The 22,758-nt window shown below is 44.7% G+C and overlaps 1 protein-coding gene and 2 long non-coding RNA genes across 3 annotated transcripts; 2 read left to right on the forward strand and 1 right to left on the reverse strand.

Annotated features, from left to right (window-relative positions):
* Positions 1-1,541: 1,541 nt before the first annotated feature.
* Positions 1,542-5,004, reverse strand: LOC113963400. Its single transcript, XR_003532783.1, has 3 exons — positions 4,913-5,004; positions 3,719-3,808; positions 1,542-3,016 (listed from the first exon to the last, which is right to left on the reverse strand). It is a non-coding gene; the product is annotated as an uncharacterized LOC113963400 (long non-coding RNA).
* Positions 5,005-5,250: 246 nt separating this feature from the next.
* Positions 5,251-7,747, forward strand: LOC113963401. The gene is made up of 3 exons (XR_003532784.1): positions 5,251-5,362; positions 6,354-6,447; positions 7,579-7,747. It is a non-coding gene; the product is annotated as an uncharacterized LOC113963401 (long non-coding RNA).
* A 2,426-nt stretch (positions 7,748-10,173) lies between these two features.
* On the forward strand, positions 10,174-12,620 carry ARL11 (ADP ribosylation factor like GTPase 11). The gene has a single exon (XM_027674390.1). The coding sequence runs from the start codon at positions 10,744-10,746 to the stop codon at positions 11,347-11,349; it is 606 nt and encodes a 201-aa protein (XP_027530191.1). The 5' UTR covers positions 10,174-10,743; the 3' UTR covers positions 11,350-12,620.
* The last annotated feature ends 10,138 nt before the right edge of the window (positions 12,621-22,758 follow it).

The following is a 22,758-nucleotide window of genomic DNA, read 5'->3' on the forward strand; positions in this document are numbered from 1 at the left end:
GCAAGGGGGAGGGCGGGGGGAGCCCCCCCATCTCTCTCGGCGACCCGCGGTCCCGCCCCGGCGCCGCCGCAGCCGCTGCCCCTCGCGGCCGACGGGGCCGCGCGCGCCGCCGGCGGCGCCTGCCCACGTGACGACGGCGGGAGGGGGTTGGGGGGGGCAGAGCGACGCCGCATCACGTGACTCGCCGAGAGAGATGGGGGGGCTCCCCCCGCCCTCCCTCTTGACCGTTCGCGCGCGCTCCATCACGTGGCCGGGTCTGCCCTCCCTATTGGGCCCTGCGGGTGTGGGGGCACGTGACACCCGTCCCCCGCAGCGCGGGGCGTATCACGGGATCGCAGGGTCGATTAGAGTGGAAAAGATCGCTGGGATCAGCGGGTCCGACCTATGACCGAGCACCACCTTGTCAACTAGATTATGGCACTAAGTGCTACATCCTTAAACACCTTCCGAGGCGGTGACTCCACCACCATTCCAATGTCTAATCAGCCTGTCTGTGGAGAAGTTCCTCCTAATACCCAACCTAAACCTCCCCTGACACAGCTTGAAGCCATTTCCTCTCAACCTGCCACTTATTACTTGGGAGAAGAGGCCGACCCCCACCTAACTACAACCTCCTTTCAGGTAGTTGTAGGGAGTGATAAGGTCCTCCTGAGCCTCCTCTGCTCCAGGCTGAACACCCCCAGCTCCCTCAGCAGCTCCTCATCAGACTCGTGCTCCAGACTCTTCACCAGCTCCGTTGCCTGCTCTGGACCTGCTCCAGCACCTCTATGCCCTTCCCAAACTGATGGCACCTGTCTGCCCCTACATCCTTGCTAGCGCAAAGCCGAGGGAAAAGCGAGGTGGGGCTGTGTCCATCCCACGCTTCCTGCCCTGGCCACAGGCCGGCAGAACCCGGCAGGGCTTTGGCAGGATCTGTGCTGGTTATGCCTAAGGCTGGTGCCTGTAATGCCTGAGACCAGCTGGATCCTAGAGACAGGGCTAAGGGTCTTCTAACACAGTCACACAGCGACTTTTCCTCATTCAGATGTGTTAATATAACACTATATAAACACCTCCTATACCTTACATTGGCACGAGCCTGTCACTTTACTGTTCTGTTTCAACACCTGCAGATCAAGTAGGAGACTGAGCTATGCGGGACGATCCAGGAAAGGGAAGGCTGGACACCAGCCTGGACACCAGCCTTCCCAAGAGACATCTTTTGTTAACACAAAGTTGTTACCAGGAAATGGCTTCCGCTTTTCTCAAAATTTACTTCTTTTTCCCAACAGTGTGCAGGGTCAGAAGGCAGCTGGAGGCTGCAGTAAGTGGGGAGCTGATTGATCTGAAACATAAAGCACTAGTGTCGAGCTCCCTGAACATATCAATCTCTTTTTGGGAGTCATATGTTTAGGAGAAAACTGTTAAAAAAAGTTGTAATTAAAAAAAAAGGGAAGAGAAAAATCAATTTCAGTAACCCAGGAATCAAGTGTGGATGGGTTGCTCTGAGAGGGAATCAGTGATGCTGAAGAAATTCTGCCCTGGAATATGAGGCGAGGAAAACACAGTGGTAGGTCTGGGGTAAAAAGAGATTTTTCCTGCCAAGTTGCTGCTTACTGTGCTGCTGGCACCAGGGAGGTACTGCTGAATAGGTTGGGCAAATCCTGGAGCAACACAAAGAGAAGGCAGAAATAAGATACATGGACAAGTGTCACCAGAGCCTCCATGGGAAGCCCCAGAGAGCCAGAAAGCGAACATACACAACAGTTGTTTTCTGCTTGTGTTTGTGTGTTTGTGAAGGAATTGTCTGTCAAGAACTATGGCCTTTCCTGCATTGCTAGGAAATGGTGCAAATGTGGAGCTGCGTAAACAGAGCTGTGATCTTACCTAGTTTTGTAGGACAGCCCTGCTTAGTTACCATATGCAGAAACCCAGTTGTTTTAACAATTACCAGAACACAAACCCCCAGTCAGTTTTTTTTTTTATTCACATAACTTTATGTTTCTTTTATTAGTTATCACTAATTAGTTGTCACCCTAATTTTAGAGTGCAATAAGTCCCTAAACAGTGGTTGCAGGCAGTTTATACTGTGTCTGAGCTTTACAAGCAGTTGAAACAGCTAAAAAAGTGCTCTATGTCAAGCAAAAGTAATTTTATAATCTCGCAAATAACTGGTTTCAGTTCTTTTTCTTTCAGTGTGGCTTTTTGTAAAAGCCAGCAATAACAGAAAGTAACCCTCCTCTAACATTTTTTTTTCTGGAAGGAAAAGGGTTATGAAACCCGATATCCGTCTTGGGAAAGTTATGACCGACTGGAAATGTTATGAAAGCACTAAATTAAATAGGCCAACCAGGCAAAGCAATGCTATTCAGAGACAAGTTTTGTAGAACAAAAGGAATTGTTGCCTAAGACAGTGTACAGATAACGTGTGTTGCTGACTTTGGTGGGTTAGCTCAGATGCTGAACCCTTTCTCTTACACTGACAGTCTCAGGTTACACCTCTTTTGATAACCATAGCAGGTGACTATGAAGTGCTTTTCTCTACCCACCAGACTGAGAACACTTGAGATTTGCAATGGATGATAGCATGGCATGGAGTTACACTCCAAACCCTAATGCAATCTGAATCTGCAGTTTCATTCCTAAGGATGCATTGCCAAAACCAAAGATCACAAAGGTGTGCGTAAGTCATAGATAAATCCAAGTTTAGGGGAGTTTATAATCTTGTCAGTTGTAGATTAAGAAGTCTCTTTTGCACCTGCAGCTCTGTAAGTGACCACAAACAGTGAAGAATCATGGTGGCAACCATCAGTGACCTGTTAAAGGATATTAAAGGAAGAAAATTCTTTGAAGTGTTTCTTTCTTCACTAAGCATTGGTTTTTTCCATCAGTCTGTGAGCTGGTTTCACTCCAACTGCAGAATCCTAGGATATGATGCCAGCTAAATCTGATGTGAAAACAATCTGGAGCTAAATGTGACCTGCATGGAACTGGCATCTTATTCCATCTCTGTTCTGCTGTCCTCACCATCAGCTTCCTATGGATACGCAAAAAATATATATACAGCTGTTGTTCAGCAAAATCTCTTTCAAAGTGATCCAGCTGCAAAAGGGTGTTAAAGGCCCAAGGGCTCTAAGTCCTGCCCTAAATCAAAGCTGGCACTCTGACATCTGTTTGGCAGGAGCTGATTCTGCTGCAGATAGTCTCTCCATTGAGAAATGTGTGGGAAAACATTGACACACTGTGGCCAGAGAGATAAAATGCAATTTCTGAAGTTTCGTGAAGTTTTCTTGCTTTCGTCCATTTTACCAGACAGAAATGTAGTAAAGATTAGTTTGTAGCTTTTATCCTTGTTGATAATTTCCAGTCTCTTTTCAGTCAATTTCCTTTATTGGTATAAGATGCCCTAAACATGCAAGCTAAGACAAAAACTATAAACAAATGATAAAACAAAACCTTGTATCCCTTGAATCTGAGGAGCACTGAGAGTGAGACTCCACTGTTGCTTTGGAGCCTGGCAAGTTGTGCAAAGCACGTTTTCAGGTCCACGCTTACATTTTCATTTTAATTACTATTTCTTCCTGTGGAACTGGAATGAAGGAAGGCCGCCTTAAGGGGAACTGGATTTGTGTATTGCAAAGCAGAATTTCCTCCAGACTAATCTAGAGAGATGAACTTCATCAGCATACCTACAAGGTATAATTTTTATGTCCCATAGAAGTAACAGATAAGGTACTACCTGTATTATATTTAGTGCAGGTAGTCAGCATGGTTAAGCATCATTAGATGGTCTCTGTAGGGCTTCCTCTTGATAGCAGACGAAGGAATACTAAAAAGCAAAAAAAGCCAGTCCTTGCTTCATGGCTTTCACAAATGGAGAAGGAAATACTAGGATATGGGAGAGGATGGAATAAAAGCCTCTTTTTGGCACACCTAACATGGATATTTTTGTAAGTGTACCCATTTTTTGCTCTTTTTTTTTTCCCACTACAAACATTAAGCATAATGAAGAATTGAGATTAAGGCCTTTCCAGATAGTCAGAGCTGTATTTTAACTAGTTTCTAAGGTGAAAATGACATGTATGCAGTGTGTAACATAGTTGAGTATATGACCCTAGCTGGGATAGAGACCAACTGTAAGAAGAAGAGCTAATGAATTGTTTCAGGAAAGAGAGTGATGGTGTCAGGATAGGTAAGGATGCCAAAGAAGCTTAGTTTGAATTGCCCTGAGGAGATAAAGCTAAGATGTTAGGGGTCAGGGAGGAAGAAATCTGTGAAGCAATCTGTGAAATTAAGACATAAGTGGCATAGATAGAAGAATACAGAGCATTGCCAATTTATGTGGAAAAAAATAAAACAATTTGGGCGGCACTTGAATACATGAGTCTACAGAGAGGACCTGCATCCTGGTAAAATTCTAAACAGCTTTGGAAATAATAAATTCAGAGACTGGAGTAACAGTATTTATGAAAAATATTCTACAGTCATATACAGAAGACACAGTAATTCAAACAGAAATCAAAACAAGGCAAGTACTTCTCCTTTCCTCATCAGCTGTTGCAGCACCTTCCAGCTAAGGGATGAGAACATGAGCAAAAAAAAATCTTTGCTCTTTGCCATATTTCTTCACATCCACCTCGCTGTCAGAGTGCAATGAAGGCTTCCAAAGGGGAGTCATGGCAGGGTCTGACAGCCGGGATCTATCCCACTGTCCCCAAGCAGGGAGCAGGCAGGCTGGGGGTCATGCAGGGGCAGCCCAGCCCCAGGCATCAGGCGTCTCCCTGAGAAAAGGGCTGGTCTGAGGCTCTCAGGGTCCTGACATCTCCTCAAGAACTTTCTGTTCTAGCTGTATGAAGCATATAGAAATTGAAAACAGGAAAATGTTCACTAAAAAAAAGCATCAGACCTTTCCCAGATACCCTGGAGCACATACCGTGTCTTTTCAGGAGGTCTAAGGACAGACGAATCAACGCCATGTTGTGGTTGACACTGTTTCAGCCAACACTGGTTGGTTACAATTGAGAAAATGTCACTCACGGAAGTTCAAATGAAGACTCTCTTTGGACCTGGGCCCTCTTGACAATTCCAGGTATGAGGAACAGCTCATTGTGTTCATTCAACCTACTTGAACACTGAGCCCAATCACAGAAGGAGCTGAGCTTCTGTCCTGCCACAGAACTCATAACAAGCAGGCAGCTGCTGGAGGCCATAGCCACGTGTAAGGAAGGTCTTTCAGTGAGATTTCACATCCTGTAGTTTTCAAATCCAAACCTATGAAGTGAGGGGCAACTTGTGAGATTGTTCTGCAAGGCAGAGCTCAGAAGTAAGCTCTTCTCCTTGGACCTTAGCCAAACACTCCTGGCCAAACACCTTTGGGCAACTGGTAGGCACTACAAGCTCTATTTTTTTCTCTTGCGGTTTGTCCGTCTCACTGACAGCAGGGTGCTCTGACATGTAGAGCAAACGAACATCCAAGCCCAGCTGTGTTGAGCAGGACCTCACACCTGTGCGCGTGTTTATGTCCTATGGGCTGCCATCATTCAACACAGGGATCTCAGCAGGCCAGACAGGTGGGGACTGAGAATAGACAAGGGCCAAGTTTTCTCCATGGAAAACTGTGACATGGCATCAGTGAGGGCATAGCAGGTGACTTTTTGTGCTTTCCAGCTAGAGTCATTCCCTACTGGGAAGAGTTAACTGTGATAAGTGCAAAGCTGACAGCATATCAGAGGCCAGTTTTGCTACCAAAAAAGCGTTTTCCTTCATCAAATGTTTGTCCCAAGAAGCAAGGGGAAAACGAAGACCACTGGATGAGTGGGGCTGTGAGAACAATGTCCTATTTCCTACCCCACCAGGAATGCCCTGGAGGTACCAGCACCTCTCTCAGAGTGTTTGATGAGCACCTGAAGGACAGGTGCTTAACGTCTGCTGTGTGTTTTGTTGTGTGAATCTTGTCACTCTGAACTTTTGGGTATTGGTACAACTTCGAGTCATATCTTGTCAAGAGACATCACTGCAGGCAGGCTTTTCTGGGGCACGTTAAAGCCTGTGGCAGTCTTGTGTAGCCTTCAGACTATGCTAAGCCATCTTTCAAGCCTCTGGGAATTTGTCTCAGGAGGAAGCAGCTTGCCTCCAGCTGCTGGCTCTCACAGCTACCCATTGACCCTGATGGAACAGGCAGCTTCCTGGGCACATGCCAAGTGAACCAGTCTGTTAGCAGGAGAGTACTGGGTGAGTTTTCTGTGGGCATGCCAGAAATGAGGGGCAAAACAAGAGGAATGGACCAGGATGCAGAAAAGAAAAAGACCAAACTTCTCTAAGCCTGAACCATCACATTTGGCTTTTCTGTGATTTTATCTTGGGGTCCTTGCTAGGTCAAATCCAGTGATCCCCTGCAGATCCGCAAGGAGCTCTCACAGGCCAAACTCGGAAGAAGTCCCCTTCAAGGTGACTGTCAGCGGGAGACAGGTGGGCTATCCAGGTCAAGACATCCACCTGCATCCAGGGCCTCCTTCAAGTCCCAGCAGGCTTCTTCACCAGCTGCTAGTCTGAACATCGCCTCCATTGATGGTCCTTCCACAGATGATATAGTGAGGAGATCCTGCAGGAAACACGGGCAGGGCTGGGTGAGTGGTGGCTTGGTTGGTGACCTTTCTCAGAGACACAATGAAGTCTGGATGGGGAGGCACGCTCTGCCTTTGCTGGGCTGAGATCTACTTGTTGCTCCAAGTAGATGCCATTAGAGGAACACTCACAGTAAGGACTAGGTCTACATCTGTTAATCCTGGCTCTGCTAAGGGTTGTCTTCCTGGAGCTGCCTTCTAAAGAGGTGACACAGGTTGGACAAAATGACAGTGAATATAGTGATCAGGACAAAATCCCAGTTACTGGAATATTTAAGGCATGGGAAGGAGGAGGGATTGTGTCCTATAGTACTAGTTCTAATTATTGCTCTTTGTGATGATTATCTAGGAAACAGAGAAACATATGCATAAAAAACAACAAAGAAATAAATTGACTGAAATTATCTGACACTATAAATGGAATTAGTAAGCACTGCCTTTGCTCCTGAGAATCCAGAGGCATGAAACATGAGACAAAAACATTTGTTCTGTCCATGGAAAACATAGCTGGGATAGGGGCTGTCCTTGTCTCTGAACACAATTTCTGAATTATTTAGCATTTGGCCTTTCTGCTCCAGCAATAGACTCACTCAAAGCTCATGTTGTCTGCTTTTACAGTCTTTTCTTTCATTCTTTCTTAAGCAGACTTGCATTTGCTCCTATATATTATTTAGTGGAAATACTATGCTTTTGTAACATACCTGTGGGTGAAACAGACTCTGTAGGCACAGTTTGCACCCTGTATTTGGAATAATTGGCATGAAGAAAGAAAATAGACTGCAGTTCAATACACAGGGTATAAGCATGGAAAACAATAAAAGGAATATAGAGTTTCCTGTATTTGCCCATGAATTACTGTATTCTATGCCATAGAAAACCTGAAGGAAATCATCAATAAAACTATGCCCTAGTTGCATCCTTTTTTCTGGCTTTATTTCTTTTTTTTTCCTTCTCTTCTTGGTTCTTTTTTTTTTAGAAGCAGCCTTCTTCTGTAGCATGTGAGAGAGTGATACAATCAAGACTCCATCACATCGTATTTCAAATACTCAATTGCTCATTGAATGGTAGAATCTTCACCCTTGCTTCCTGTATCTATATTTTAGTTTACTTAAAATAAATTATAGTACTATGAAAGTCTGGTGAGATGAAACAGATTTGTGTCACAGCTACCTATCAAGTCTTAGAGAAGATGAGCAGTAGCAAAGGCAGGAGAAACACGAAAAGATCAAGCAGCAGTTTACTCAACCCACTGGTGTGTCTAAAAATACCAACTACATTGATCTTAAAGTACAATGCAATATGCGAAGGAAGATTTTCCCAAAATGGTGAACAAATAGAATAAGGAGCCACACACCAATATAACTTACTTTAAAAAATGAAGAACTTGGACAGAAGGATAACCCTCAGGCAGCAGCACACACTTTAGGGTGTGCAAACAGTCCCCTGAAGGGCCAAAATCCAGTGCACATTTTTATTCCCTTCTAGGGAGCTTCCTGCCATTTTTGTACTTATAGACTGGTTTTAGAGAAGACCACACATGAACGTACACTGTACAATTTATCACATGTGTAATGTCTACTGTTAGATTACTCTGCAACAAATGCTGTAAATAAGCCTTGGCTTTTGAGTTAACCTTGAGCCTGATGACAGTGATCTGGATTGATAGGATCAAGTGTACCCCCATGAGGTTTGCCAATGATGCCAAACCGAGCAGGGAAGTGGGCATTTTGGAAGGGAAAGCCATCCTGCAGGAAGACCTGGACAGACTGGAAGGAAGAGTGGGTTAGCAGGAACCTTATGAAATTCAACAAAGACAAGTATAAGACCTTGCACTAGGGAAAGTATATTCCAGGAGTGCAGCACAGGCTGGGATCTACCTGGCTAGAGGCAGCTCTGTGTAAAGGGACCTCAGGGTGCTGGTGGACAAGCAGGTCAATAGGATTGAGCAGTTGCTGCTGTGGCAATGGAAGCCACGATGAGGAGAATGTCACTCATGGAAGTTCAAATGGAGACTCTATTTGGACTCCATGCATCATCAACGGCATCACTGGCAGAGATAAAGGCAGCATTGTCCCACTCTACTCAGCACTTGTCAGGCCACACCTGGAATACCGTGTTCAGTTTTGGTCCCTGCTATGCAAAATAGATGTGGACAGGCTGGAGAGGGCCCAGAGAAGGACCACTGAGGTGATCAAAGGACTGGAAAGCCTGACATGTGAGGAGAGGCTGAGAGAACCGGGTTTGTTCAGCCTTGAGAAAAGAAGGCTTAGTGGAGACATTATCACCATGTTTCAATATTTAAAGGATGGCTACAGAGGAGATAGAAAATCCTTTTTTGCACGGAGTCACATAGAAAAGATGAGGAGTAATGGGTACAATTTTTTCTTCATGAAGTTTCGATTGTTCACAAGAGGACAGTTTTTCACAATGAGAACAATCAACCATTGGAATAATTTCCCCAGGGAAGTGGTAGGTTTCCCCAGCATTGGACACTTTTAAGATTTGTCTGGACAGGGTGCTGAGCTTTTTTTAGACTGTGCCTTTGCCATGAAAGGTTGAGTTGGACCAGATGATCCTCGAGGTCCTTCCAACCTGCTATTCTATGACTCTTACAATTCTAGCAACGTCTTACACATGCACAAGTTGCATAAAGCTCATGGAGGCTCTTGGTGCCAGCCAGCTCTGTGGGTTAACTATGGGAGAGACATGTATCACAGAAATATCTTGCAAGATATGGTCTGTAGGACCCCGTGCAATCCCATGCAGGCTCTCTGGGCTGGACTCCTTGTTTGTTTTGTTTCTCATTCATCTTCCTTCCTTTAAAAGGTGAAAACCTGACACATCTTGCCCCCAGAAGAAGAAATATACCTCTTGGTGACCACCAGTAACCTGGTCACTGACCACAGTTCCTTCCACTTGCTGTGCTGAACTTCATCTCCAGCAATGTTGGCTTGTGACAAGGAGCTGTCATGTGGAGATTATTGCTGGGAAAACTGCATCTCCCACAGAGGCGCTGGAAGTTCCCCCATGGTCCTAGGGAAGAAGGGACGAATCACATTTCCTTCTCAAATAAAGGTGGCTAGAGGGCAGCTCTGCATTAATGCTGTGATATGAGGTCTGCGGCTGCTTTTGGTTCTGCACACCTCTGAGCAGCCTTTTAGAGGGAAAAACCAACCAATAAGGAAGGTAACTACTGGTTTTGCTGGGACTCTGCTGGCCACTCTTGCACAGGCAAGTCTGGTAGCTGTTACATCAGCACATTTTTGCCTCTGGCATGTAAAGTTCAAGTGGTGCTGGCTTGCTAAACGGTTTTCCCTTCTTTTAAGGCGTATTTTTTACCCTCTCAGCCACAGAGGAATGACTTTGCCTCACTTACAAAAGTTAAATTGTAGTAAATACTTTGATGTAAAGAATTTTACAGATTTTCATGCCAGGAAAGGCATTTTGATTAGCCATATTTCAATGAGACATTAAAAAAACATACTTGTGTGCATTTTTAAAAATTGCTGTTATTACCACTCACACAACAGGTAGTAAAAGCTGGTGATACAGAGATTTGTTTTGTACTTTTTAACATAAGATTGGCAGAAAAATTGTCAGTTGTCTTATTGCTCAAGATGCTTTAAACCCACACCCTTGAACTGTGATTCAGCAAATTCCCAGAGAACCCTGGTCTGAAACCCGGGTTCCTCCTTGTCCTGTCCTGCCGGGGGTGGATTTCCCCTAGAGAAGCCAATGAACAACAGCTCATTTATTTATATATGTGGTGAGGAGGAAACTTGCTCCACTGTCTCTCCACCTCTTCCTGCAAAATGTTAGCTCACTTCTGCACCCATCACTTCAGGTCTTAAATGAAAATGGAATTGAGCAGCAGTGGAGCTGCGGTATAGAAACTGCTGTTTTCAACATCACTCCCTGGCTCTGCTCCACACCTCATAAATAATACCTCTCACTTAATTTTAGCTGCAGAAAGAAGCAAAAGCAAGCTGCCTGTGTCTTTCTTCAGCAAACCTAAGGTGCTCTTTCAGAGAGGCAGGACGGAGCACTCTGTTATTAACTGACATCACCGAGGAAATACACTTGCTTTCTATTTTTTTGGCTGCATTTTTTTTTTGTTTGCCACAGTTGCAGCAGTATCTTGATGGGGAAGCTGATCTCCAAAGGCTGGCAGAAAAGAGATGCTCAAGTTGTCATGCTGGGGCTCGACTTTGCTGGCAAATCCACCCTTCTCTACAAACTGAAGAGCGGCCAGGCTGTGGAGACCTGCCCGACGGTGGGCTTCAACGTGGAGTCTCTGCAAACACCCTGTGGCATATCCTTCACCCTCTGGGATGTTGGTGGACAAGACAGCCTGCGGGCAAGCTGGCCTGACTACCTGGAGGACATCAACACCCTTGTCTTTGTGATCGACAGCACAGACATGGCTCGACTGTCCGAAGCGGCAGCAGCACTGGAGGAAGCCCTGAGCCACCCCAGCATGGCTGGCATCCCCATCCTCCTCCTGGCCAACAAGCAGGAGGTGCCGGGAGCACTGGCTCCTGCTGAGCTGGGGGAGATGCTGCGGCGAGGGCGGCTGGCAGAGCATCGCTGGATGCTCCGAGGGTGCAGCGCCCACACCGGCCAGGGCCTGCAAGAAGTCCTGGCTGTCCTGGGAGAGCTGCTGCGGGACCCAGAGCCGAGCTCCCTATCCCAAGAGCAGCCCATCACAAGGCTGGCGGAGAGGAGGGAAGCTCCAGAACAAACCTGAAACTCAAGCAGACCCTTCCCACTCATCACTGCCAGCAGCTTTGTCACAGAGGATTCCAGCCGCCAGGCACACTCTAAAATGAGCAGACCTGTAGCTGGGACACACTGTGAAACACCCAGCTGCTCACCACTGAAACCCACCAGGAGAACCTCTGAGCAAAGCTCCCATCGTGGAGCAGGTTTGGCCTCATCTCTTGGACTCTCATCACTGGCTGCAGCTTGTTCCACTGTCACCATGTTCTACTCATCCACTGCACATGTGTGTCTGGAGCTTCAGCAGGGATGCTTTTTGCCAGAGCAATATAAATTATATATATAAATGATAACAGAAGAAGAGGTTTTCTTCTTTCTGCAGCTCCCAGCCCAGATGCAGCCATCCAGATGGGGTAATTCCCACAGCAGCGGAGCTTAAACATGTCCCATGCTGCTTCTTTCTCAACATGAATCACATGTTCATTGGCTGGGAAAGCAGACAGACACTAAAAGGAATGGCTGGACTGGAGCAGCGTAAACTCAGGACTTCAAATAGCTAAACAGCTAATTAATTTGCTTTAGTGTGGCATGTGTAGGTATAATCTTCAAACCGTGGAAGCATGTCAGGATTCAATGGTGTATTGTGGTTTGAGGATGTGTATATATTAATTTATGCATTTCTTATAATGTTTCCTTCTTTTTCCATTTGTTATTTTTGTCAAATACTGATTTCATGACAATGGTACCTCATTTTTCTATTATATTTAAATATAAAGAAATCAGACCTGACTTTTAGATGCTTGCAAATATGTCTGCATGGCCAGTTAACCTCTAAATATCCTCATGGTAGCCTGAACAGCCAAGAAAAACCCTATCTCTCAGACTTTTTGAAACTGCAGGAGCCCATTCCACCTGCACTGGTTGGTAACCATGGGCACCTATATGCACAGGTAGGTTGGTAACCAAAGGTCTCTCCACACTCTGTTTTGTCTGGGGCAGATGAAAATGCCCCTGGCAGCTCATGACAGGACAGGGTCCTGTGTGGCACTGATGGTCTTTGTCCAATCCTGCTCAGCCTACCATTGGAAAAACCTATAAAATGTGTGCCCTGTATCTAAAAGTCTGTCATCCAGGATTAAAATTAAGATATTTCATAGTAGTCCCTGCCTTATTACAAAATAAATAGGGGAAGGGGATAGATAGAACACAAAATTTCCATTTCTATTTTCCATTTCTGTTTCTATTCAGAAGTCAGCTGCTTTCAAGGAACAACATATTCAACTAGAAACACCAAGGAGAAATACATGGTGAAACCCTCTTCTGTTCATACCAGAGCATTTAACAGTCATTAAGGAATTAATCGTCCAGCTGCTACTGGTGCTATTATTAGCCACATTCCATAGAAGACAGCAGCTGGAATAGAGAGCTTAGACTGTCATGGAGAAACAGAATCAGACATTTATAGGAAGGTCTCAATAAAAGAAATCCTTCCCAATGGAAAAAGTCACATTTTTTTAGCTGTGTTAGTGCAGAGTTATTATATGCTATAAAACAGTGCTCCAGTGTTGATCTGGCCTAAGCAATCATGTTTATGAGGATACTTAAGCAGCACTGAATTGTATAATTAATTATATGACAAATCTCTCTGCATGGTAAGGAGGACCAAATCACGTCTTTAAATCTTTGCAGGTAGCATAAGCTGGTTGATCCACCTTGGGCTTGTTGTAGGTGGTCGTTTGCCTCTAACACACAAGGCTCCAATGCACAGTATGAGGCTGTCACAGTCAGAGCAGGCAGTTTTTGCCAGACAACATAGAAGCTAATACCTAGACAAAGGTGAACAAATTCAGGTCATCAGTGCAACCCAGTTGCCAGTACATTAAAAAGCCACGTCTTCTCAGAAACTGACGTGGCCCTTTTGAACACCAGTCCTAGAGGCACAATGCAAAAGGCTCTGTGTTGCATTGTCATGCCAAAAAAAATTGTCTTTATTGAGTTTGCTGGTGTTTTGGCCTTGCATCTTACATGGTACAAAACAGAGAATTGTACCTTAGGGTGGGGGATCATCAACGGTTTAAATTCAACACACATTGAAAGGTTGTCCTGGTGATGTTTTACTCTGAAGTGGTTCTTAATGCCTGCATTTCACTCTACAGGATTGTCTGCTGGTGGTTAAAAGAGGCACCAAAGCCTTCCCATTCTCCCATGAGTGTTTTTAAGCACTTTAAAAAGGGAAAAAATAGGCTACTCTGCCAGCAAATACAGATAATCACCAGCCTTTGATATATACCACCAATTAAAAATTACAATAGCAAAGTGGGAGGTGGGGAAGAAGGGGCGGTGGTAACCCTGAATTTGTCTGAAACTGATGAAGAAATATCCCAGTTACTGAAAGTGTTCTCACTTCCCCTGAAGCACTAATTTGGTAAAACAACCCATCTCACGGGGCATCATGTGATTTACTATCGGGAGGCCTGGAGACACACCATCTATAACACTGCTGATGCTTTTGAGAAAGCACGCAGGATCACCCTTGAGGAGAAAAGACAACGCAGAAAGAATCGTGCCTTGCAGAATATACCACCTAAGGAGTCTTTCTGCTGTGCCTTTTACAACCGGTCATGCCTATCTCGTATTGGCCTTTTTAGCCACCAACGCGCTTGCAACAAACATGGGTAGAGCCCTTCCCAAATCTTTGTTCGCGAAGCCTAGCCATGATGATGATTTCTGGAATAAGGCTTTTCTGGACGCTTGGTCACATTACTCAGCCCATTTATGCCATTGTTTAGAGACTGTCAAAACAATGATGGGTCATAATTTCTGAAACAGCAACACAGAGTTTAATTCTAATTATTTGTCTTTCCTCCTGCATTGGAAACATGTTAAAACAAGTCAATCTAACTAGCACTGCATTGCTCTAATCAAAGGCTTGCAGGACGTTCACCCAACAGTACTTAAATGGTTCAGTGTCAAAACTCCTGCGTGGTTCAAAAGGAGCAGTATGGCGGTTTGCAGGAAGCAGCTAGCCAGAGGGAGGGAAGTTTGTTACTGCTTTTTCTTGGTAATTCTGCAGGAGACCCTCTGCCATATGGAGTGGTATTAATCCCTTAAACGTCTGTACTTATAGACTTCTGCCAGGAGGGCATCTTCAACCTTAATTTCCATCTTCCTGGATGTGTGATAAATGTCACAATCTCTGCACCAATTTCTAAAATAACACAGCTTCTCTCTGAGTAGCAGGCTAAAGAAAAATCCTCAGACTTTTATTTCAGGATCCTCACAAATTCAAAGTATCCTTAGGCTTATTCACCACAGAGCCCACTCTTGGTTGCTCAAGATTCCCTTTTAGCAGCTTTTCTAGGTGCTCAGTCTATCCACTTGCTATCCTTAACACTGGGTGTCTTAAAGCAAAGAGAAGTTTGAAACAGCAAGCTTCTTCTATTTTCTTTTTTTCTTTTTTTTCCGAGCAGCATTTATTTCATGCTGTTTGTAATGGAAAAAGGTTTCTTGGGAATAGTTTCACTCCTGGTTTTTTCCCTCATCCTTTGTAATAACTTGCATCCCATTTCTAGACTCTCTTAGTATCTTCCTACAGCTTCACCAGCAATCTTTAACTGTCCTAGTCAGTATTTAGTTGTTAATATGGTCTGCTTTTCCAGGAATCTGGAGGCCTTGGGCTAAATGTAGTGGCAAAAGTGGTCAACTCATAAGATAGCAAGGTTTGGAAAGGACATCTGGTCCAAAACTCTGCTTAAATCAGGTTGCTTGAGGCCTGGAGCAGCAGTTTTGAATGTCTCCAAGATGGAGGTTCAACAGCACTTTTAGAGGTGCTCTGGTTTGTCTTAACCTTTACAGTAACATGACCAGAATCCATAACTGTGCATTAATCTTCCCAGACACCACTCCATTGGGATGAGCCATACAGGTAAGCACCTACCCTTGCCTGCAGATGTCAGAGCAGCCTCCTTCCCCAAGGCAATCAGCTCCTCCAGCCCTTGGACCTCTCATCCCTTCTCTGCTTTGCAGGGATCACTGCAGTGGGAATTACCTCCATGTCCTGCTGCTTTTTTCAAGGACACCCAGATACTTTAGTCATGTTTTACACTGTTTATGAAAGAGCATAGCTAATTACTCACTGATTTACTAACATTTCTATAGGGTTGGTTTTTAAAGCAGCTTCAACAAGCCCTTTTCCAGACTATGAACCCAGCACAGATTTATTTTCTAATTCCTGTCAAGAAGTTTTCCATCCACCTCCAGTGAGAACAAAAGCAGCAAACTGGAAAAAAACCCCCAACCAACACTAAAACCAGTACAGGAAGGATGAGTCACCTTTTCTCCTTCTCTTCACCAGTACAGGAAGGATGACTCACCTTTTCCCTGGTCAGTCCACAACTTCCATTTTTCAGCCAGTCCATGAACCAAAATGGTTCCTACTTATGCATTAGCAGATTTCTGTTCTTGGAGCCACTGCTTTGTCTTTGGATGGACCTACATGCCATTTGTCCTGCAGTTACTGATTGAACTTCCCTGATGGGTTTCAGTATTGCTGAAGGGCCTGAGATAAGAGGGGAACCATGAGATCCCAGGGCTGCAGGGCGAGGGCATGAATGGTTGCCAATAAACTATTTAAAGAGGGAACAGGCAGCCACGGGGTGCATGAGAGGGAGCTGTGACCGGCTGTAACATCAGGGGAAGAGTGTAGGGCAGCAGCCAGAGACCTGGGAAATGCCTGGGGGAAGAAAGGTCAATAAGAGTTTTTTAAAGGCCAAGAAGAGCTTTCTTTTCAAATGCAACATGGAAAAAAGATTCCAACCTCCCCTCCTTTTTTAGGACACAGGTTGTATAATGCAGTATTATGTCTTAATTTTTGCTTAATACACCCGACAGCTGTAAATTAACTACATCATCTTAAAGACTACCTGAAATACCCCCTATAAAGACTAACCACATGTAACTCACCAAGAAAAAACAAGGAGCAAACTGCATGTGATGCCACCTCTTAAAAAAATCAATACTGTTGCCAAATGGTATTAAAAACCAGTCATGCAATAATGATTAAGACAAATGACAAACTACAGTTCAAGACATTTCAGCCTTCAAAGGGTTAATTAACTGGCCTCTGTCTAAGCTGTCCAGTACTTAATTTTTTCATGATGCATTTGTTTGAGTGGCAGCCCCGAGTCTTCCTTCTAGATGTTGCTAAAAATGCCAGGTGAAGTCTGGCATTTGGATTAGGACCTCAGCGATGCATCCATAGCTGGAAGTGCATCATTCCCCCATCTCGTACTTCACACAATGTGACTTGTATAAAATTCCTGCCAAAAGGAAAAAAACCCCAAACAGATAAATTAACCAACTGCTATGAAAGTGATATCGATCCAGACCTGGCAAGTGGGTCCCCCTCTGCCTTGCCACTGCCGCCTCTCTGTGGTCAGACCAGAACAACGAACCTCTGCTCCAGCCCAGTCTGGACAATTCTCACCTCCAAAGCTCTAATGCTTTAAACCAGACTGGCACCATTAACATCTTGTCTGCTAATTGCTGTGAGAAACAATCTCACTGGAGCATCCAGAGCTGACGAACTGTTCTTAAATTCTCCCTTAGGCCTCAGATTTTTATTAGGTTTTTTTGGCCTGTGCTGGCTAACCACATTTGGATGTGGCAATGAGGGATTTTTTTCAACAGGCCACAACCACTTGCACACAAAAACCCCTTGGTGATCAGCAGCTCTGCAGTAATGCTCCACTTTGCCTCAGACATAGGAGCAGTGTTTGCTTTTTAACCAAACAGTGGTGTGGGGTTACAAAGCCATTGGTTTCTGCAGTGAGAGAACAAAGTCACATTGGCCCGTACGAGGTTTGATAATGGAGGGAAAGGACTTTGGAAAGACCAAAGTGGAGGTTTCCTGGGGCAGAAGAATACCAGCTGAGAGCAGGGGCCTTCCTTTCCTGGGGGTGTACAATCAGGTGAAGGGCTGTTCTTGCTCGTAAAGGCACACACTTTACATCTCATGATTTTCTGGCTTTTGAGAGCACTTAACAGTAGTCCTTTTGTTTCATAATAGCATAAATGAAGATGAATGCTAAAAGTCCATCCCCCAACACAGGCAGTATTTCCAGAGACATGAGGTCTGGGGTACAAAGCTGGAGCAGGGATCCAGCACCTCATCAGTTGTAAGATATCTGCACAGTGTGCCTCAGGGTGGAGATTTCACAAGGATGGAGAAGTAGCTTCTTTCTGTTCCTCGGGGAATGGAGGCAAAATATGGCAGATCATTCCTGAGGATGCCTCATTTCTGCAAGATGGGGTGAACCCATCCCTAACAAAACAAGGGAAGATCAGCAAGGAAGAGCAGGTTTTGGGCTGCAATCATGGGAAAGTAGTCCCAAGTCTCCAGAGCCACCCTGGGAGGCATGAGCACAATGTCTGCCATGCTCCCGAGAAAAAGCAGCTCTGCAAAGGCAGCACACGGAACAACTGGGAGGATGGGGGACATGTCCTGCTGGAGATGGCTGCAGGCAACCCCAGGGCTTCAGGTGATCCAAGCACCTTATCTATCAGGAAGGTGCTGATTTGACCCTTTGGTTCCCTCAGGCTTTCTCCTTTAGAGACACCTTTACTGTTCCATATTTCTTCCCTGGGAAGAAGCCCCTGTGAGATAAAAAAACAGCCTCAATATTTTTGCTGTTCTATTCTACACCCTACCTTCATTCCATATAAGAAAATGGCTCACGTTGCAATCTTTCCCTCCCGCACCATCAGCAGAGGTAACAAATGACCTTGTTGTACCCTCCTCTTGCAGAGCTGAAGACCCATTAGCCACCTCCACCGCTGCATGGGGTCTCATGCGCTGCTGGTGGCAAGAAAATTGCAGGAGAACAAGTCCCTAGAGCATTAAATCTCAGGGAAAGATGAGGGCCTTGGCCAGACAGAGAGGCTGAAAGTGCCACAGACTGGCTTCTGACAGGCTGTGCCTTACTATGTCCTCAGGACTGGCCCCGGCTCGCCTTGCTTTTGCCTGTCACTTTGATCAGCGGTCTGCTGAAATGCAGGCCCCTGACTGCCCAGTACACAGCCATTACACTCCAATCACACAGGAGCATCTCATGGTCTCTGCTGTCTTCCTCATGGGAGATGCATCCTAATTGAATTACTTCAGTCTTATTTTGGTGCTGGAATGTAATGGAACTTCTTGCCATTTTCTTGCAAGGTGACATGCCCCAGGAAAGAGCTTTTGACAACAAACCGGATGTGAATTTTGAGACTGCATGTTCTACCCATGATGCTAGTACAAGTACTGCACTACAAGTCATGTCAGCCTTTTAAAAAGGAAAAAAGTTAAAACAGCACTATAAATAATATATCTGTTAAAAAAAAAAAGAAGGGCAAAAAAATACCCAAACTCTGAAAAACAGGGACAGTGCAGGAAATTTTGGCTGCAAAATAAAAGCTACACCCAAACCAGGCTGCTTTGGTAAAGTCATCAACTACAGAGTCAAGAAAATTAAGAAGTTGGGTCAGACTGTGTGTTTTTGTCACGTCCCGCCTGGATTTTGCTTTATTTATACCTAGTTTGGGCCACAGCATTTTGTATTCCCATCACTGTGCATCTCTGTATTCAGCAACAACCCAGCACTTCCAGTCTGAAGGAATAAGCCACAGCTGGTGCTGCACAACACACTCTGCAATGTAGCTTCAGGATAACAATCTCCCCAGAAACAGAAACTATCAGTGTTCCATAAAAATTTAATTTTAAATTTTAAATGTTTAGAAGCAGTGAAAGAAATTTTTAAAAGCTACAGTAATTTTTCTAGGAGACTTGGTCATTCCAGGTTTGGTGACACTCACCAGAGTCAGTTGCAGGAATGGTCAGTGGGAAACTCGCCACGCCTCCACACTGGTTTAGCATTGCATGGATTGCAGCCATGGCAGGCTTTGTGTGAGGAGGACAGCTTTTTTTCCCAAATGACCTGGAAGCAAAAGAATGTGGTTTTCCCCTGCTATCCCACCCACTTTCCTTGGCAGCAGTATCCTGCCTAACACTCACTTTGGCCTGGGCAAATGCCCTCAGCAAGCAGGAGGGACTGGGAACAAGGTGCTCTCTAACTAAGGGACCTGTTTGGGGAGCAGACTGCCAGAAAACCTTGGAGACACCAAGATTCCCACACTGCAGGGATTGCTGCAGAAATGCGTCTTGGTCTGTCCACAGCTCAACAACTGCTGCTGCTTGGGCTGAAATGCATTTTAACCTGCAACAGAGCTAGCAGAGCTCACGTAAAGCCCAGTAAAAGGTGTCAGAGTAAAGGAGTATGTCAGGAGCACAAGGGTGCCCTGACTGCTGGTCCCACCACAGGGATGGATATGGGTGGCTCTTGCAGTGGTTGACAAATCCTTCCTGCCCTAACATCTGCCCCTTCCTGTCTTTAAGGGCCAAATCTTTCTTCTGTTAAATTTAGACTAATACTCAACTGAGGTCAGTAAAACTCCTGAAGGACTTAAAGAGTTTAAAAGTTGACTAAAATATCAAATACAGAGAAAACTGTGACAGCTACAAAAAGTGATTTCTTCCCTTTCCATCAGTTTTTAATATTTCAAGCACAGACCTCTGGTTGAGCTCCTCTAAAAACATGTCCCTGGATATCAATAGCCATGCAAATCTCAGTGCAAACACTTGGCTCTGTGCTGCTTACAATGAGGTTGGGTTTAAAATCCCAGCAGTTCGATAGCAGGGAGAGAAGGAACACCCTCCTGCTGTAGAAGCAAGATGCCTCCTTGTTAAATACCCCCTTGGACTGGGCCTTTTTCTCAGCAAAGGGTTAAACATTTCAGTATAGAGCCCTGAAACACTGAGATTACAGAGCTGGAAGTATTATCGCTAAGTGTCTGGCACATTCAGCTCCCTGTAAGTGTTCACAAATGAGCCCTCTGGACAGAGATTTTTCCATGTTAAATGCAGAATTTTAGCAGCAATTGAACTGTTTCAATTGGTGGATGTTTAACTTTTTTTTTAATTTTTACTTTTAATATTTTTTCTAAACCAATAAAGTCTACGGCTGAGAGATGTGAAACATGACAGAGATCGAGGGATGCAAAAACTGAAGGCCACTAATTTTTTTGACAAAGTTACACATTTTTTGAAATTTTCCATCTGCTGTGCTTAAAATTACAAAACCTATGACTGCGCAAACAGTTCCTAGAGAACTAATGTCAAACACTCTCACAATTACAGGGACAGGGCCAGACCTCACAGTGGTCATTCCTCCCGTAAGACAGGGTCACCACGGCAAGGAGAACAGAAGGAATTTATCCCTTATTCTCATTATTATAAAATGTAGGCAGTATTTAGATTTCAGGGAGCCCTACCAGGATATAAAAGTATGAAATGCTGGGGAAAATAGCTGTGAACTGCATTGAACGCAAGGGAACAGTGATGGGTCTAATCCCAGGGCAAGTGCTGCGGCTTCCTTCTCTAAGCATTTCCCTGCATGAACCCAGAACTGAACGTGCTGAGGCCACTGGCAAAATAATTCAATTTCATCCTCCTTTTTTGTACAAAGAATTTTTTTATGGTGGATCATCTGGCTCCATGAGTTGGGGTTAAAAACAAACAAACAAAGCCATTAAAGATTATCAGCCTCCAAATAATTAAAATGCAGGCATAAGCTCCCTTATGCTCCATTTCAGCACATTAAAAAAATCCAACCACCACAGTTTTCCACAGGACTCCACTTAAGAAAGAGGATGGTTAATCCATCTTCCACATCTTTGTGTGCCCCTGGACCCTACTTAAATGTACTGAGTACACTGAAAACTAACCTCCCCCTGCAGTTTGCCCACTGTGTCCAGGGAAGAGTCTTCCTGGAGGGTATCTAAACCCTTCACAAAACTTGCCATTTTTCCTCTGAGGTTGTGTGGTGACATTCACCTATTTTACTGCTGTATATGAAGGCAGAGTGCAGTATAAAGACTTCAACCATTGTTTTAAAACAAAAGAATCATGGTATTAATGTTCTTAGGTGTGATACACAAGGCTGTGATCTCCCCAACATATTTTCTCAAAACTAGGGTTGGAAAAAACCCAGCTCTTATGCTCCTTTATGCTGGGATGCTGCTCAAGAAAGCTGTATCATGAACACACTTGAAGAGAAAGCTGCTCCTTCCTGCAGCAGCAGCTGGAGATCTCTGGGTCCAAGCCAGCAGCACAGATAAGACCTGCCCATTACTGTTTCTCTGGCAGGATGATGTACACACAAATCAGGATCAGGAAAGCAGGAAGCTGCTTTAGTTTCTAACTCCGCATCCTAACAGGATGCAATTTTCCTGAGCAGCCTCAAGTAACGTCCTGCCCTGAAGCAGAGCTGAGCAGCCCAGGCAGCTCCAGCTCACGCTGCCCCCACTCTCACCGAGTTGATGGTGGCAATCATGACAAACCTCTGCAGCAAAATCTCCCAAGGCTTTGCCTGTTGGAGCCCAGTTTTCTACTGATTGGGGTTTTTTTCCTTTTCTTCCTGAAAAGGGCTTCCTAATGGCCTGGCATAATTTGTTGTCCTACATATGTTTGAATAGAAGCATAATTATGCCACAAAAGGGAGTACTTTTTATGCAATGAAATAAAAGGAACACAACGCAATGGGGCTGATTTGGTGGAAATTACTACACTGAAAGACACTCAGAATCTAGAGGGCATTACAGATCAGAGCAGAATAACAAAGTGGACCTGAACTACCATTCAGTCCACTCAGATGAAAATAAAAAATTTAAAATCTGCCTGCCAGTGGATCCTCTTACTCATTTCTCTATTTAGCAGATGAAGCAAACAAAATGAAAATGTTTATATTTTTAGAAGTATGGGGGACACTAATATATCTCCAAGATTTTATTCTCTCTAAATAAGACATCTCTTAAAATAATGCATTATTTATTCCAATGTAGTGCCTGTCAAGTCCCCTAGGTAAGACCTAATGGATGACTACCAGGTTGCGAAAACCCAACACAATTCAGTTTGTCAACTGAAAGGTTGAAGGAACCAAAGGGATTAAACAGCTTTTGGAAATCTCATGAAATCTTTGTCATTTATATCCCCATGGAAGAGCATTTGTAAAGATTTAAATACAGCACTGGAAGCTCATTCCATCGTTAACCTACCCATGGGGAGAAGTGTTTCTCAAGGCAACTCAGTCAACTGACACAGAGAAAGGATGGCAAAGCCATAGCTGCACTCACAGGCACCTTTCAAGCAGCTCAAAAGGTTTCCCTCCACTGGTGCTGTCCCATAATTAAAGCAGGACTGTACTAATTAGGAGGCTACTGGACAATGCAAGTCTCTGATGGCTCCAATCTGTTCCCAAGCAGGACCCAATGGGGTAACCGGTGCCTGGGGTGAGGGATTCTGGCCATTCCTCCCAGCTATGGAGAGCTATGGAAGGCAGTCTCC

This window comes from Neopelma chrysocephalum, unplaced genomic scaffold, assembly GCF_003984885.1.
Source record: "Neopelma chrysocephalum unplaced genomic scaffold, ASM398488v2 Primary Assembly neopelma1_25, whole genome shotgun sequence".
Classification (NCBI taxonomy): Eukaryota; Metazoa; Chordata; class Aves; order Passeriformes; family Pipridae; genus Neopelma; species Neopelma chrysocephalum.

Bases quoted from the DNA above. Each gene is read 5' to 3' on its own strand.
- ARL11 (XM_027674390.1), top strand. From the start codon at position 10,744: ATGGGGAAGCTGATCTCCAAAGGCTGGCAGAAAAGAGATGCTCAAGTT.